Here is a 15155-nt window from a genome sequence, read left to right as displayed (position 1 = left end):
CAACAAGCCAGCTCAAAATGTATTTTTATGTATAAAGGCTGTAATGTGCACTTTCTGTTTAACAAATCCTATATAAATAATGTTAAATACATACTGTTTACCTGTAAAACAAAATATATATATCAGGAGAAATAAAACACTAGGACCACAATTTGGGCAGATGTGGAATGATGGTAAAGAGGAAGAGCAGTGACACCACCTAGTGGCTGCTTGAAGCCATCGCAACACCAGACCAAAATCTGAAAAAAAATCAAACCATCTGAATGAAGCACCAGTCTTCAGTCGACCACCAATACAAATCTAACACAGAAATCCGGCACTAGCTCTTTATCTGCTGCTAAGAAAAAGCAAAAAATATATATACAAAATGCAAAGTTTAAAAAGTTCATATCAAGCCTTTTATTTGGTATACAGATATTCATAGATTTATACAGTATATATAGATATATATATAGATATATATATATATATATATCTCACATGTGCCACTGCAAAGTCACAGACAAACTTATTTTTGCTAAGAAAAGAAAGGAAAAGAAAATATATATAATGTGCTTAATTTCAAAGTAGTGCTGTGAAGCGCTTGTAATGAATGATGACCAAAACCGGAATGATGAGGTAACTGCCAGGCAGGAAAACAATCACTTAAAATGGTCGAGTAATAATAATAATAATAATAATAATAATAATAATAATAATAATAATAATAATAATAATAATCTACTGAAACAAGCGGATCAAATAGGCAACCGAGAAGTATAGTGGCAGCATGGACCCTTAGTGTCAAACTAGAGAAAAGGCTTAAAGTCTATAACATACATACACACATAGTATGCATACAGACAGACAGTGCATAAACGTACAAACAGGAAGTAAAGTCAGTCACTCATGAGAGCAAAAAGTCTCAGATGTCATTACTCTTGTCTGATACACAACAGACACTCAGGCATGCTCCAGGACGTCTAAAAATCTCTCACTCACACTCTCACTCTCACACACACACACACACACTCACTCACACACATACTGAAAACACACACTATCATGTAAGGGCTGTTGTTGTTTGGTCAGCCCAATTTAGGGCTGACTAAACAACATTTGCACAGTTGTGGTGCATGCACGTGTAGACACACACACAGACACACAGAATTCAAAATGGTGGGTCAGGCAGGTCATTCACTGAAAGAGGTGAGAGCCTGCATGCATGTGAGAAAGGGAGGGAAAACGACTCAAGAAGCAAAAAGGAGAGAGGATAGACACAACTTAAAAACAGGAAGGATGAAGGAGCAGAAAGTGTTACACAAAAAGGTAAGGAAACAGTGTGTGAATGTGTGTGTGTGTACAAACACGTGCATGTGTATGTTTAGATCAGGAGCAGGCAGTGCTGAACGTGTTCGACAGACAATCGGGAGTGTCTGGCTCTGTCATGTGATCACTCTGAGTCTCTCTGGACCTCGGAGGCGTCGGCCCGACAAATGGGACACGTCCTGTTGGCCTGTGGACAGAGAGAGGAAACAAAAAGTTAGTCTAGAGGCAGTTCATATCGTTCAAACAGGTTGTGAATCACAAAGTGGACATTTGAACATTAACTAAACTCAATACTAGGTTCCCTTGTAAAAAAAAAAAAAAAAAAAAAAAAAAAAAAAAAAAAAAAGGTTTTGGCTACAGATTTTAAATTAGTGATTTGTAATCCTTATAACCCAATTCAGACTGAGGCTTTGGCCAACTCATGCTTGTAAATCACAAGACTGTGTTCTGATTAAGGAAAGAACTTGGATGTTCAAGTGTGTCTTTTTTAGCATTTTCAGAGGGAAATCACATGTCGAGGTATGTGTGCAGCTTTTTTAGATATTCCTGTCCTGGGTTTAGTGTGGTTTACACATTTTACTGACGTTTGTGTAGTCAGACATAAGTCTGATTCTCACAACATTTCTATAATTAAAAAGGTGCCTGTGTCACTCAGTTAATGCATACTTAGAGAGTGTTTGCAATGTTAACCAAAAGTTTTCTCTCTTTTAGAGACAATAAACAAGTTACTGATGAGTCCCCAGATGAAGCAAAACAGTTTGCAAGAAGTCATCAATGGGTTATTATGTGATACTTCTGTTTTGAGACACACATTCAATTCCCAACAATGTGTAATAAGCCTCAAATTAAGTCATGGGTTGCATATCTGTGTTACGAGCTCAGTGTGAGTCAGCGGGGTCTATGGGAGGGGTACTTACCCTCAGCCACTTGTCGACACACTTCCCGTGGAACTCATGGCTGCAGGGCAAAACTCGCAGCAGTTGGCGGGATTCAAAATCACTCATACACACCACACACCTGCAACACAACAGGTATTAGCATGTCAAGTATGGAAACACAAGAAACCTCTTGTTTAACACACTTTCCAGATGACACACAGGGCATTAAGGCAGATTTAGGTTGAACTGTTACTGATTAGACTACAGAATTCAGGAGAGATTATTTCAAAAAGACCATGTCTGTTTATTGAATGATATTTAGATGATCAAATAAACATTTAATCATAGAAGCCTTCACTATTAACAGTGTTTCCCCTAGGTGGACTGCTTTGGGGGTGGGGCAGTGTACTGAGCAAAACTTGGGAGAGACTCAGCAGCCACACATTTCTCTGTTCTCTGTTTCTCTGTTTAGTGTTGTCAGGTTAGGCTGACCCATTGGTGCAAACTTTGGAGATAACCCCCTTCACTTTTCCAGCAGTTGGGGAAACAACAGATGAGACTTTTCTTCATCTTGAGAAGCTGCCAGATTGACAATTTACTGCTAACCTTTTCCTCTGCTCCGCTCACATTCACGTTACTTTTCTGCTGCTTGCACTCGCTCAACCACTCACTCGCTACGCACACACATCACACACTTCTCTATTCCTTAAAAAGGAGCAACACTACTAAGAGTTTCCCGGGCAACGACACAGAGGTTGATTCACACAAATGATTTCCAAATGAATGGGGTATTTGGTGTTATTTTTGGCATTTAAAAAAAGACTTTTTTTGGCCTGGCAGGGGTTCTTGTTGGTACAATTATTGGGGAAACACTGCTATTAACATGTGATGGCACTTACAGTGTTTGTTCAGACTGATGGTTATTAGGATTGAACCGATAGGAGGGAAGCTGTTCAATGTCTCCCTTGGTCAGTCCTCGGAGTTTGGCCTCTCCCAGACGCTCAGCGAGGTTCAGGAGGGCCTGTTCATCAAAACATTAGCAACACCACAAAAATCAGAGTCTGCATCTAGCAAACATATAGACAAAAGAATAAAAACATTTAAAAGGACAAACCTCATAATTTTCCACTTCTCCATCATCAACATCCAGCTCTAGACTGATCGCAGGACCTGTGGGCTGGACTGGCAGCATTGAGCTACAGAGGGAGAGATTTAACACAGAACTTCTGATGCTTAGTGTCTCAGAAAAGCAAATTAAGCAACTAAGCTGTGTAGTTCTTAACTTTCTCTTAAAACTTTACAAATAGAAGCTCTGATAACATTCATGTTCATGTTCTATAGGTGATGATCAGGGCGGCACAATTAACCGAAATTTTATTGAAATCGCAATATGGCCTACTGCAAGTTTCAAATCGCAGGAGGGACAATATTTGTTAAAGGCGAAATGTGTGTCAAATGTGTGTCATGCTGCAGAGATGTCCCGGCCTACACACCATATTCTACACACTTAGAAAGCATCTTTGTTTGGTACAGTTTCCCACAAAAATCACACCATAATCATTTGAATATGTTATTCAATGAAAATGAGAATTATAATGTAAAAATTATCATTCCCTCTAATATCACAAATCATATTATAATTGCAATTAGATATTGTTTCAAAATCGTTCAGCTCGAGTGATGACTCAAAATGTTTTTCCCCCATCCGATTTAAAATATTTAAATCTTGCTTAAAAATATTTTTTGAATGATTTCTATGTTTAAGACTCAGGAAATGTTTCACCTTTTCCCTTTATCCAATGATTCTGCCTTTTTATAGTCCAAAAAGCAACAATGCAACAAATCCTTTGTTGAATCATTTAATTCTCTCTGTTTTCCAGATGTAATTAACGTCTAAATTAGTAAGACCTCTAAAAAGTTCCTTATCCTGCAGACAAGTTCCAACATGCTTGTCTCTGTAAAACTTTCATTATTGAAAGTTTGAACAAAATAAAATGACATGACTTTATCTTCAGTTTAAAAATGAAATAAAAGATGATAAGAAAAAATAATCCGCTCTGACGGCCTTCTTTTACCTAATAACTAATCAAATGAGTTCTCTGAAAATACCAGATATCAACCAGGTCAAATTTATCCTTAAGATTACTCATTCTCATAAGGACGACAGCTGGGGGATTTCCTTGTCTGTTCGATCTTAAGTAATATTAGTCACGCAACATAATCATCAACATCATGCAACTGGTTGCAAATTTCAAAAATAAATATCAGGTCAACCACCACCTTTACAAATTAAAAATACAACTTTTTCTTCTTAACTGTCTTCTCTTTGTATGTTAGTTTACTGATCTACTTACAGGAAGTAAGGCAGGAGGCTAGGGTGGTAAGGCGAAGGTGGCAGTGGCTGTTGCGAGCGGTACCGTCGCCCCGGGAGACGTCGAGGAATGAAGTTTGGATAAGACTAAAGACACACAACACATACATGTCAAATCATTCATGTGGACTTTTATTTTCGCCAACAGTTAAATGATTAAAAAAAAAAAACCTGAGTGCATCAATAAAAACTTCTGCAAAGGAAGGAATGAATAATTCATTCATTAATTTATTCTTATTGCTCACCACTCCGAAGAACTCCTGCGGCAGGGGATCATGGGAGAGGAAGTGAAGCTGTGTGGAGTGTGGGGTGAGGGCCGGGTGGGTGGCAGGGGGATAGTGGAGCCCCGCACCCAAAGACAGGTGCTCTCCGAGCAGCTCCACGTCATTCTCTATCCTCTGTAACGGCTGGAGGAGATGAGTGGAAAAGCAAAGGTTGATGGAGGAGACAAGTAACCATCCGTTACGTTACCATCCGAGTTGGTTTCATGTGATCACAGCAAAAGGAGGAATTGAAACACTAGAAAACAGACACATTTTTATGAGGAATACATGTGTGAGATGGAGTCCTGTCAAAAATGTGCTTTTTCACTTGGAGGTTTGAGCTTCACTTGACACTAGAAAACTGTTTTCACATTCACCTGCTGAAGAAAGAGTTTAAGGTGTTTACATGCACATGATTCGTGACATCACAACTAGTTTGGAGCCAATTGTGGTCCAGTATACAACTTACAATTGTGATGCGAAATCTTGAAACCTCCAGTGCACAAACACTGAGAATGGACTTTTCAGTGAAGTAGGAGAAATCTTGAGTCCAGTAGTTAAAGATCCCCTCCAGACATGTTTTAAGATGTATATAGAATATTCGTCTTTGAATAATAACTGTGTCTGATATGGCTTTACCACAAAAAAAAAAGTTCAATTATCTTGTAAAAGTCCTTAAAATTGCATCTCCTCCTTCTACCTCATTAAAAATTCCAGAATCTATAAATATGTAAATATATTTAATTTCTGTTGGACACAAGATGTCTCCTACTTCACTGTAAAGTCCATTCTCAGTGTTTGTGCACTGGAGGCTTCCAGTTTCCACATCACACTTGTTGAATATTAGACCTGAATTGGCTTCCAAACCATTTGTGATGTCACAAATCATGTAATCAGTAGGCCCCTTAATTTTAAAAATTAGCTCAGAGAAACTTTCCTCCTTCAGTACATGAATGTGAAAACAAACTCTGCACAGACGTCATTCTGCAAAGTGAAGCTCAAACATTCAACTGTAGGAACAAGAAGAAAAACATATTTTTGAGTGGAGAGGGACTTTAAACTTTTAAAACAAAATAAATTTGCATATTTGTAGATTCTGGATTTTTCAATGAGGGAGAAGGAAGAGATGACATTTAACATTTTAACATACATTTGACATTCAGTAGTTATTATTCATATAATAAATAACATTATACTGTAATTTAGGAGACTCAAACAATTGTGTGGTTTGATCATTATCTTAATGTATCACTAAAAAGATATGTCTTTAAGTATATATATTTTTTATTCATGTGCTTTCCTACTCACTGATCGGGCCTGCTGTGTCGGGTAGGGTCCAAACTGTCCAGCCTGGGGCAGGTGAGGTGGATGGTGGGAAAGGTGTGTGGGAGGATGGGGGAGGTGAGGAGGGGGAAGCAGGAAGGCCGGGTCACTGGACAGCAGAGATGGGAATGGGTAGGGCATGGGTAAGTGCTGCACAGAGCAAGTCTGAAGGACCTAATAGAGACCAGGAAGAGAGAGAGGAGAGTTCAGTATATGTTGCAAACAGTATTTAAGAACTGCATCAATACACAGAAATAACAAATATATGATGCTGACTGATAAAATGAAAATAAAGACCCTCAAAAAAATGTGCAATTGACTACTATCTGGAAAAATTACTTTTCCTTTCTTATACAAACACTTACAGGAGGAGGTACGCTGCAGACGGGATAGTGTTGTCCGCTGAAGACCACCGAGCATGCTGGGATCTGTTGCGGTGCAGAGCGAGGCGGCAGGCCGGGTGGAGCTCCAGGAGGAGACACAGGATACGATACTGGAGCTGAACCCTAAATATGGAAAGCAAAGGTCCTCAGCTTTATTCAGTTGGACTGTGATTTAAAACTGGAGTTATGACACAGAGGACCTATGAACATCCTCTAGGTAGCAAATAAAGCATAAACCTTGTCTATCAGCGATGACACAACAGATGTGTCTTTGGTGTTAACCACCTATTCAGATTTTTATTATACCTGACAGACCTCTTTCTATTTGTAATTTAATGATGCTTATGAGAGGACGTAGCCTGGTTCCAGACAACTGAATCTCTGGCCACAGCTCCGATTTCTCCAGCAATTCAAATAGTAAATGAATTCAAATGAAACTGATTGAGGTCAAACATCTAAACTCACTTATTCATCCGCAAACAGCCTCCAGATGACGATTACACCCGTAGCAATTCTGACCAACATGAGTTTATCTATTCATGTGAACCGCTCCTATCAAATCAAATTAGTGCCATAATGTGTTTCACTATTTCTAGAGTCAACTTAAATGTACGTATTACCACCAGAATTAGTGATAGCCAGAAACAATTTGTTAAATAATGAATATGAAGCTTTAAAATTAAATTTAAGTCCTGCTTGTATCTGACTTTATGAATTGATTGATGATACCAGCCAAAATTTCTCCAGGGGTGAAGTTTCCATTTTGCCAATAAACTCCACCACCCTGGCCTATTAGAAAACTTATTTTAACTGAATCATCCTCCACTGGAAAAAAACAACAAAAAAAACAGACAAGTCAGACATGCCCACATTAGTTAACTGAATCTTTCATCTACACAGTGATGAGTTTACCTTGATAAATTATAGGAAATGTAGCTGCTGATAAAACTGCTTCAAGATCAAAACAGATCTCAGTGAAACATTGAAAAAAAACACATTAGTCATACTCTCTGTAGTCGACATCTTCAACTGCAAACAAGTTAATATTCCCATGAGTAGCTGAGCTCACATTTTAAATTGCATTGCTTTTTTTTTTTTTTTTTATATATGTCCTATAAGTACATCCAACTGGTTCGATGGTCATATCCACACATATGAGCTGCACAGGAAGATGACTTTTCATCTTCACACTGTTTTCTAAGCACACAACAACAATTTTATATATATATATATATATATATATATATATATATATATATATATATATATATATATATATATATTCACCAAAACCTATCTCAAGTGTAAAACTGCTTGTGTAAGTCAGTGGTAAAACTTTTTTTTCACATAAACCATCATCTTTTATACTTACCTGCTCATGGAGGTCCAGCACCACATTGCTCTGCTGCTGGGATGGGTGGGGGTGGGGGTGAGGGTGCTGTGGATGTGCCGCAGGATGCAGCAGCCTAGGAGACAGGTTTGGTGACTGATGAAGGGGCCTTGGAGAGGGGTTTGGGGGATGGTAACCCGGGCGCTCTTCAGGCCCGGGCCCTGGCCCTCTGGGAGGCTGCTGGCTGTAGGGTGGGTAGCCCTGAGGAGGAGCCAGGTGACGATAGTTCTCATCCTGGTGGCCTGGCGACGGGCCGTGATGGGAGTGCAGGTGGTGGTGGTGGTGATGGTGGGCGTTTGGGTGGTGATGGTGGTTGTTGTTGCCGTTGTAATGGTGGTGGTTGTTGTGTGCGTGGTGGTGGTGGCGGGTCAGACGGTCTCTCCGGCCACGCTGGCGTCTCATTGGAGGGCTGAGGTGGAAGAAAGAGGGGAACAATAAAGAAGAGGCAAAACGAGCTATTTGATCATTTGCATCATCATAAATACTAGAGCTGTCACCTATTGCAAAAAGTTAGGTCTGACTATGAACACATTTAGATTTTTGACATTCAGAAATCTAAATTTCATTCAAAGAGCCCTAAAGAATAGAACAGGTTAATCAGTGGCATCACTAGACATTACTGTGTAAACACCACTATTTCACTGCAATATATTTAAGCAGTTTGTTTCTGTGTGAGCTCATCTGATTTAAAACCTTGAATCAAAATCTAAATGTATTCAATGTAGGGCTGCCACTAATAGTTATTTCCATTATCAATCTCAATTCAATTATTTTCTCCATTCACTGATTAAATAATTAAATCAATCTTCATTTCAAATGTCTTTTTTCCATTTTTTTGTCCAAAAATGATCAATTTACAATTATATAACCAGAGAAAAGCAGCAAATCTTCAAATTTGAGAGTCTGGAACCAGAGAATGTTTGGCATCTTTACTTGAAAAGCGATAAATACGTTATCAAAATAGTAGATACATTTTCTAATCTGCAACTATTTGTCAGTTAAATTTTCTGTTAATATAAAATACATTAATAAGATAATTGTAAATTAAATAATTTCACTAGTACCTATTTAGCACTTTGAGGTGACACAAATTATAATAAAAATTCAGATAGATAGAATATTTTTGACATTTTATAGGCTGAACAATTACCAGATTAATAATGAAGACAATGTGTTTTTTGTCACATACACACACTCACCTGCGACGGTTGCGAACAGGCGTGTGGCATCTCTCTGGCATGTAATGGGGGTGTGGTCTGCGACTGGGAGGGAGCTCCCAGGGGCGAATGGGAGAGGAAGGGGTAGAAGGAGGGGCGGAGTTTAGATCCAACATGGACTGCTGGGAAAGACGCTGCCTTTTCGGGCTTGGGCTGTCTTCCATCTGCACACAGAGGTGAAAGAGGAGGGATGGAAGCAGGAGGACGGTGGGTCAGGAAAAAACAAAGGAGGACAGACACAAAAAAAAAAAAAAAGAATGAATAAAAGAGAGAAAACAATGACACACAAATCCTATTCAAACCAGGAGCAAATCAAGGCAACAGGCCGGGGTCATGTTTCATACTTACTTTGTCCCGATCCTCGCTGCACACGTTATCTGGATGAAAATGTAGCACTCCTCCTGCAGGCCAGAGAGGAAAAAAAAAACATAATCAGATAAGATAGAGCTGAGAAAAACATCAACATCACAAGACACATGGCCATACGCTTGCTAAGCCAACAGAAATACAACAACACACAGGCAGCTGGGTGCCTTTGATTTTGTTTTCCATTCTACGAACACAGCAGATGCCAAAAAAAGTGATTATTGTGATGCAGCGCAGCTTTGGCTGATCTGCTTTAACAGTTCTACCACCTTAACGGCACTAAATCCAACAGTGATGATAAAAATGCACATCTGACATCTCGCTAACCAAACAGTACTACACCCCCCCTGTCTTCAGCTAGGGTGTCTTCCAAACAGGCTTTTCAAATCCCTGCTTTAAAAAAAAAAAAGAAAGAAAGAAAGAAAAAAGCAGCACAAGAAAGGAAGCCATCTTCATAGAAGTCACAATGGACTCATCTTCTCTGGCTCTCACAGACAAATCATTCCCTCTGATCTACCAAGAAAAGCATTCTGCTCTCAGCTTTCCAAAGTTAACACATTAGATTGTTTGAATCCAGTCAATAACTCTTCATCAGCACTAGAGAGTAGTGACGATTGGACCTAACCATTAACAGAAGGCCTGGGTTCGAGTCCCTGTGTTGAGAAGTGCCCCTGAGCAAAACAGTGAACCATTATCAGCTCTTTAGCAACTGCTCAGTAGCGTGTCTCACCCTATTCGTTGATCTCCATGTGATAAAAATCTCTCTCCAAAGACCAAATGACATCACAAGAAAGAGATCTGCATAACAGCTGGATTTCTTTCCTTACTTACATGATTGAGATTGGCATGTCCAAAAAAAAAAAAATGTTTAATGCTAAAAAAAAAAAGAGAGAAATCACATCTCTGAATAAAGCAGTAATGTCATAAACATAATCTCAGAAAACCACAATGCACTCCCAGCTGTTTATCTGACAGTCCACATGTGCAATCTGGATGCAGCATGTGCACACAGACATTTCTGCAGCTTAAGAAGGATGTCCTTGAACTCAGCTGACAAGAGTTTCCTCTAAGCAGGGCCCCAAAAACCTTTAATCACCAAAAAGATGGGAAAAAAAAAACTCTCCTCCCCTCATCTTTCTGTTTCTCCCTTTATGCCTCCCTCATCCAAACAGCCTCTTCTGCCTCCTCAGAAACAACAGATCTGAGAGCAACCCCCCCACCCCTTTTTTCGTCTTTGCGACGCCTCTCCAGAGCCATGTGAAGTCTGCCGATAGTGACAGCTCAAAGACGCCCTGCTAGTGGCTGTGGAGAACAGAGGGACAGGCGGTTGACTGACTAGCCGACAGTAGGGGCAACACGCTGGCTTGCATCTTTATTCATCTACCGTCTCTTTTCTTTAGACCTCATGGGGTCCTGGGTCTTAGCCGCCTATGTGTTTTGTGGAGAACTAGGTCTGTTAATGCTGATTCACCCCAGGGGCCATAGGAGAGGGGATGGTGAGGCGGACTGGACGGGTTCTGTTGGCGAGAAGACACGACCTTGTTTCCTCCGAGCATGGCTGCTGGGGAAGACTGACACCATTTTTTTTTTTTTCCTACAACTGACAATTGAGTCAAGCAGGGTAGTAAACTTTGAGTATCAGCTGTCACCTAGTAGCAATTTCTTCCTGGTCTTTCACTGAAATACAAAGACTTGAACTATTATTTAGGAGTAACATGCCAAAAATAGTGAAACAATCTATTTTATTTCACATAACAGTATTAAAGAAAATCTGGGGGAAAAAATGGTTGCTATGCCAGGAGGTTGTGGGTTGAAACAATCACTATTAAAGCTATACTGGGTGATAACGTGGTTGAAAGTGGAGGAGTGAAAGAGAAGGAAGAGAAAGAGGATAAAAAATTTAAAAAAAACAGGGGTAAAACAGAGGAACACAACTCCCCCAAACCCAATCCTGACACATTCTTTGTGATGCCAAAAGGCGTAATACAAAATAAGCAAGTGCAGACAAATACTCTCACACACAGCACATGTTACACACACACATAAAAAACACACATACAGAGCAGAGACCCCAGCCATCGAGGAAGAGGCAATATGCAGCTGCTGAGAGGAGATCACACAGCTGGGAGATACACTGTTTAAGTCATTCACACAAACCCCTCTGTTGTCTCTCAATTTGGGAAACATGTGTTTGTGTGTGTGTGTGTGTGTGCGTGTGTGTGTGTGCGCCCCCCCTCTGTGTGGGTTATTTTGGGTGTTTGGCAACAGTGTTGCTATTAAAACAGGGGCCCATTAACAGCCTGCTTTCATTCATTCACTGCACTTTTTTTGCCTTTGAGGCAATCCAATCTGGTATTACAGAAGGTTCCTCTAGTCACTTTCCATTGGTCAGCAATAGGAAGCTGCTGAACATTACACAGACTGGTGTCAATGTTTAAAGCACTGAAAAACTGCTTTTTAAAAAAAAGGAGGCTGAGATGCAGTCTCTCCAGAGGTTTCATACGTTTTTCCCCACATATTCCCTGAGGGTTTTTAGGGTTTTGGGGGGTTGGGGTGAGTTTGGGTTGGGTTGGGTCAGGAACCAATGCTATTGTGAACTTAACGAAGTCCAACAGCACGTCAACACAGGTCAATTGTTCATTTGTCTTGGTTCGTTTGTATTTGGATAATGTTTTAAAACTACCACACCTTACTTAACACCTTATCTAACACTACTCCACAATAAACCACTAGATGAGAGATCTGTTTTTTGTTTTTTTTAGGATGGTGGAGGCAGTACACAGCTTTGCAAAGGCTAAAGGGTAACTTTAAAAACTTGAATAGCATTAATGCTTAAATATAATAGGGCTGATGGTGAAATTAGATGGAAAACTGTGCTATTGTTGTAAAAAAGATAAAATTGTTATAATGGAAGAACTTAGCTTTCACAGCATCTACAAACATGTTCAGTGCTCTTTTCAAAGATAAAAATTGCTCTTTTAATCAGTTTACAAAATTTCCATTGACCAACCAGCAGACATATTTATTTCCTTTTCATTCTATGTATGTCTACATATTGCTGGGTATAATCATCTCAAACTTTAACTCTAATTTAAATACCTACAGGATTGCTTCCTTACTTTAGCATGAGCAGCATAATATGATCTGCGGGCCTTCAGCACCACATTTTCTGGACAATCCAAAAGAAAATCCTGCAGTGCTAAACTCCCACTGAGGGCCAGGATAATTTGCAAGGTGCATTGTGATACAAGTATAAAGCCAAGCAATGATATACAAATCCCAGTTGCCCTTATTTACCTGAGTAAATGCTATCCAAACCTCTAAAACAGAGCCTCCTCTACAACACCTGACATAGCACACAGCTGGCTGTTCAAGCAACAGCTGGCAGTGGAAGCACCAAGCCTTTTAGTTAAATATCTCAAAGCCTGCTAGTGGTCTTCCTCCCTCCCTCAGGGGGTGTATCTTGTGTGAGTGAGTGTGTGTGTGTAATGATGCATCTAGCTGGGCTGCAGGCCCTGTTTGCTGAAGCCTGCTTACCGGCCCCGGGGTGTCTGTGAGCTCCGTGCGAAGAGTGGCGCTGCGCCCCTGCGGACAGGTAGCTCCCCTGGGTGTGCTGCTGCTGCTGGCTCTCCGGGTAGCTGCGGCCACCGTGGTGCGGCGCCCAGCCGGCGTTGCTCTGCTGCGTGTAGTTCACCCCTCCTCCGCTGGCGTTCATCATGCTCCCGTTACCGACTGCGTTACCACTGCTGTTGCCTCCAACGCTGCTGTTCATGCCGAAATGATAGAAGCCAGACCGAGACCGCGACCGAGTCCTCGGGGGGTCCATGGCTGGAGAGGAGGAGGGCGGTGCTGGATGGACGTGATGAAGGCAGGCTGGAGAGATGGACGCTCAGAAACGGGCAGGAACCTCCCTTTTCAGTCCGCGTCTCTCTACCCAGCTAGTTACCTTTGATGACGGCCGGATGAGTGTTTTCTAATGCATCTAAAGCTGGTGTTTTAAAATGAGATGAGATACCTGGAAGCAGCTCAGGGAAGCTTATGTCGCACAAGCACCATCCACTCTTCGTCTCCCCCTTAATTATTTCACCACTTTTCAACGCCCACAAGTAAATCAAAAATATTCTACTTATATAAGCATGTAGTATAACAAAACTGTGATGAAATACTATTTTTTCTAAGCTCGTTATCTCTGGTTAACGTCGTTACCACAACAACAGTCTCCGGCTCTCTTTTGTCTTTTCACAGCGGAGCTCTGACTGGCTTTGACACAGTGAAATAAAGTATTTTTATAAGCATTAATATTAAGCAATTAGGTCCCAAACAAGTGAGCTCATTACCGACGAATATATTAATAGGAAATTGCAACTAACTGAGGTGAATATCGGCACCAGAGAGCTGGCCAAGTTAAATACTTAAATCCCTCAACACAAGCAAGATGGCTAGCTACCGAGCGTTAGCAAACTAAAAGAAACCAGCTGCCCTGATAGCTGGCTGTGAAACAAAGTTATTAGCATAAGTTCGTGAAAAAAATACAAATAAACTGCAACAGGTAGCCCACTCTACGTAGTTAAGTTACACCCCTTTGCGTTGGCTAACTATACCTGCTCGTTCATTAGCATAATTTCTGATTTTTCCAGCTAGCCCAAGGCTAACAGGAAGCAGGATCTGGCAGGGAAAACAAGTCCAACAGTGCCGACATTACCAGCTAGCAAACGTCGCTTTGTATCGATGTTAGACTACTAGTTAACTAGTGCTACTAGCGGATTAGCTCATACCGCATGAGCGAAAACGATAGCTACCTTATGCGTCAAGTAAGCTGGACAATATTTGTCCAATTTAAATCCCCTCTCGTATTCGCTGTCGAGTGTTTTCTCCGGTCAGCGGGGAGTGTAGTGGAGATCAATCAATGGGAGTTTCACATCTCTGCCGAGTCACTCCCAATCGATCACAGAGAAACATGTAGCTCGTAACAGGCGAGATCCGCTTTGTATTTGCGAGCAAATCACACAAACTTAAAAGCCAATTAACGCTAAAATCCGTACAACACACCGCAAAACAAGATTCCTTTGATCTGCGGCTGTCAAAGTCGATTTTTAAGTAGCAGCTTGTTATCAGGTTTGACTACTTCTGCCTGGCAATCCGCGGGCAACTGCTCAGCTCATTAATAATTCAGCAGCTTCATACCAGAAATACTATAAGCTTTGAAAGAGATCAGCTTCATACAGCTTTTCTACACACGCTTAAGCTGGAAGACTAAATGAACCTTTACCCCATATGTTTTATTACTACCCTTATATGTTTTAACGTATCAAGCATCACACAATAATCCTCTATCGTTAAGCACAAACGCTACATGATGTTATTTGTAAATTCATGTTTATTGTCGTTGTCTTTACAATATAAATATTAACCTTTACACTTGCCAATTAAAGGTGTGTGACCTGGTTTCAAGTATTTTAATGACAGAAAAGGCTACAGCACCGTAAAAATATCTTTATATTTAGGAAGATAACAAACCAGCCCCAAAACACACGATACATATGAGTCAAATAAAACAGGCACAGTGTGTAAAAACATATTCCAAAATATGCTGAAAACTGTACATGCTTAAAATTTGGCCCCGCCAGTTTCATAGTAGTAGATGCACACACAAACC

General features: G+C 40.5%; 1 protein-coding gene across 1 annotated transcript; it reads right to left on the bottom strand.

Moving 5' to 3' along the window:
- Positions 1-384: 384 nt before the first annotated feature.
- LOC137189492 (E3 ubiquitin-protein ligase RNF38-like) lies at positions 385-14522 on the bottom strand. Its single transcript, XM_067599394.1, has 12 exons — positions 13037-14522; positions 9482-9534; positions 9116-9297; positions 7899-8325; positions 6509-6649; positions 6129-6317; positions 4803-4964; positions 4541-4644; positions 3301-3382; positions 3086-3207; positions 2226-2325; positions 385-1495 (listed from the first exon to the last, which is right to left on the bottom strand). Exons 1-12 carry the CDS (start codon positions 13323-13325, stop codon positions 1433-1435), a joined length of 1914 nt encoding a protein of 637 aa, XP_067455495.1. The 5' UTR covers positions 13326-14522; the 3' UTR covers positions 385-1432.
- Between the last annotated feature and the right edge of the window lie 633 nt (positions 14523-15155).

This window comes from Thunnus thynnus, chromosome 9 (assembly GCF_963924715.1).
Source record: "Thunnus thynnus chromosome 9, fThuThy2.1, whole genome shotgun sequence".
NCBI classification, from domain to species: Eukaryota; Metazoa; Chordata; class Actinopteri; order Scombriformes; family Scombridae; genus Thunnus; species Thunnus thynnus.
The sequence above is the reverse complement of the archived record's forward strand: the minus strand, read 5'-3'. Positions and strand labels throughout refer to the sequence as shown.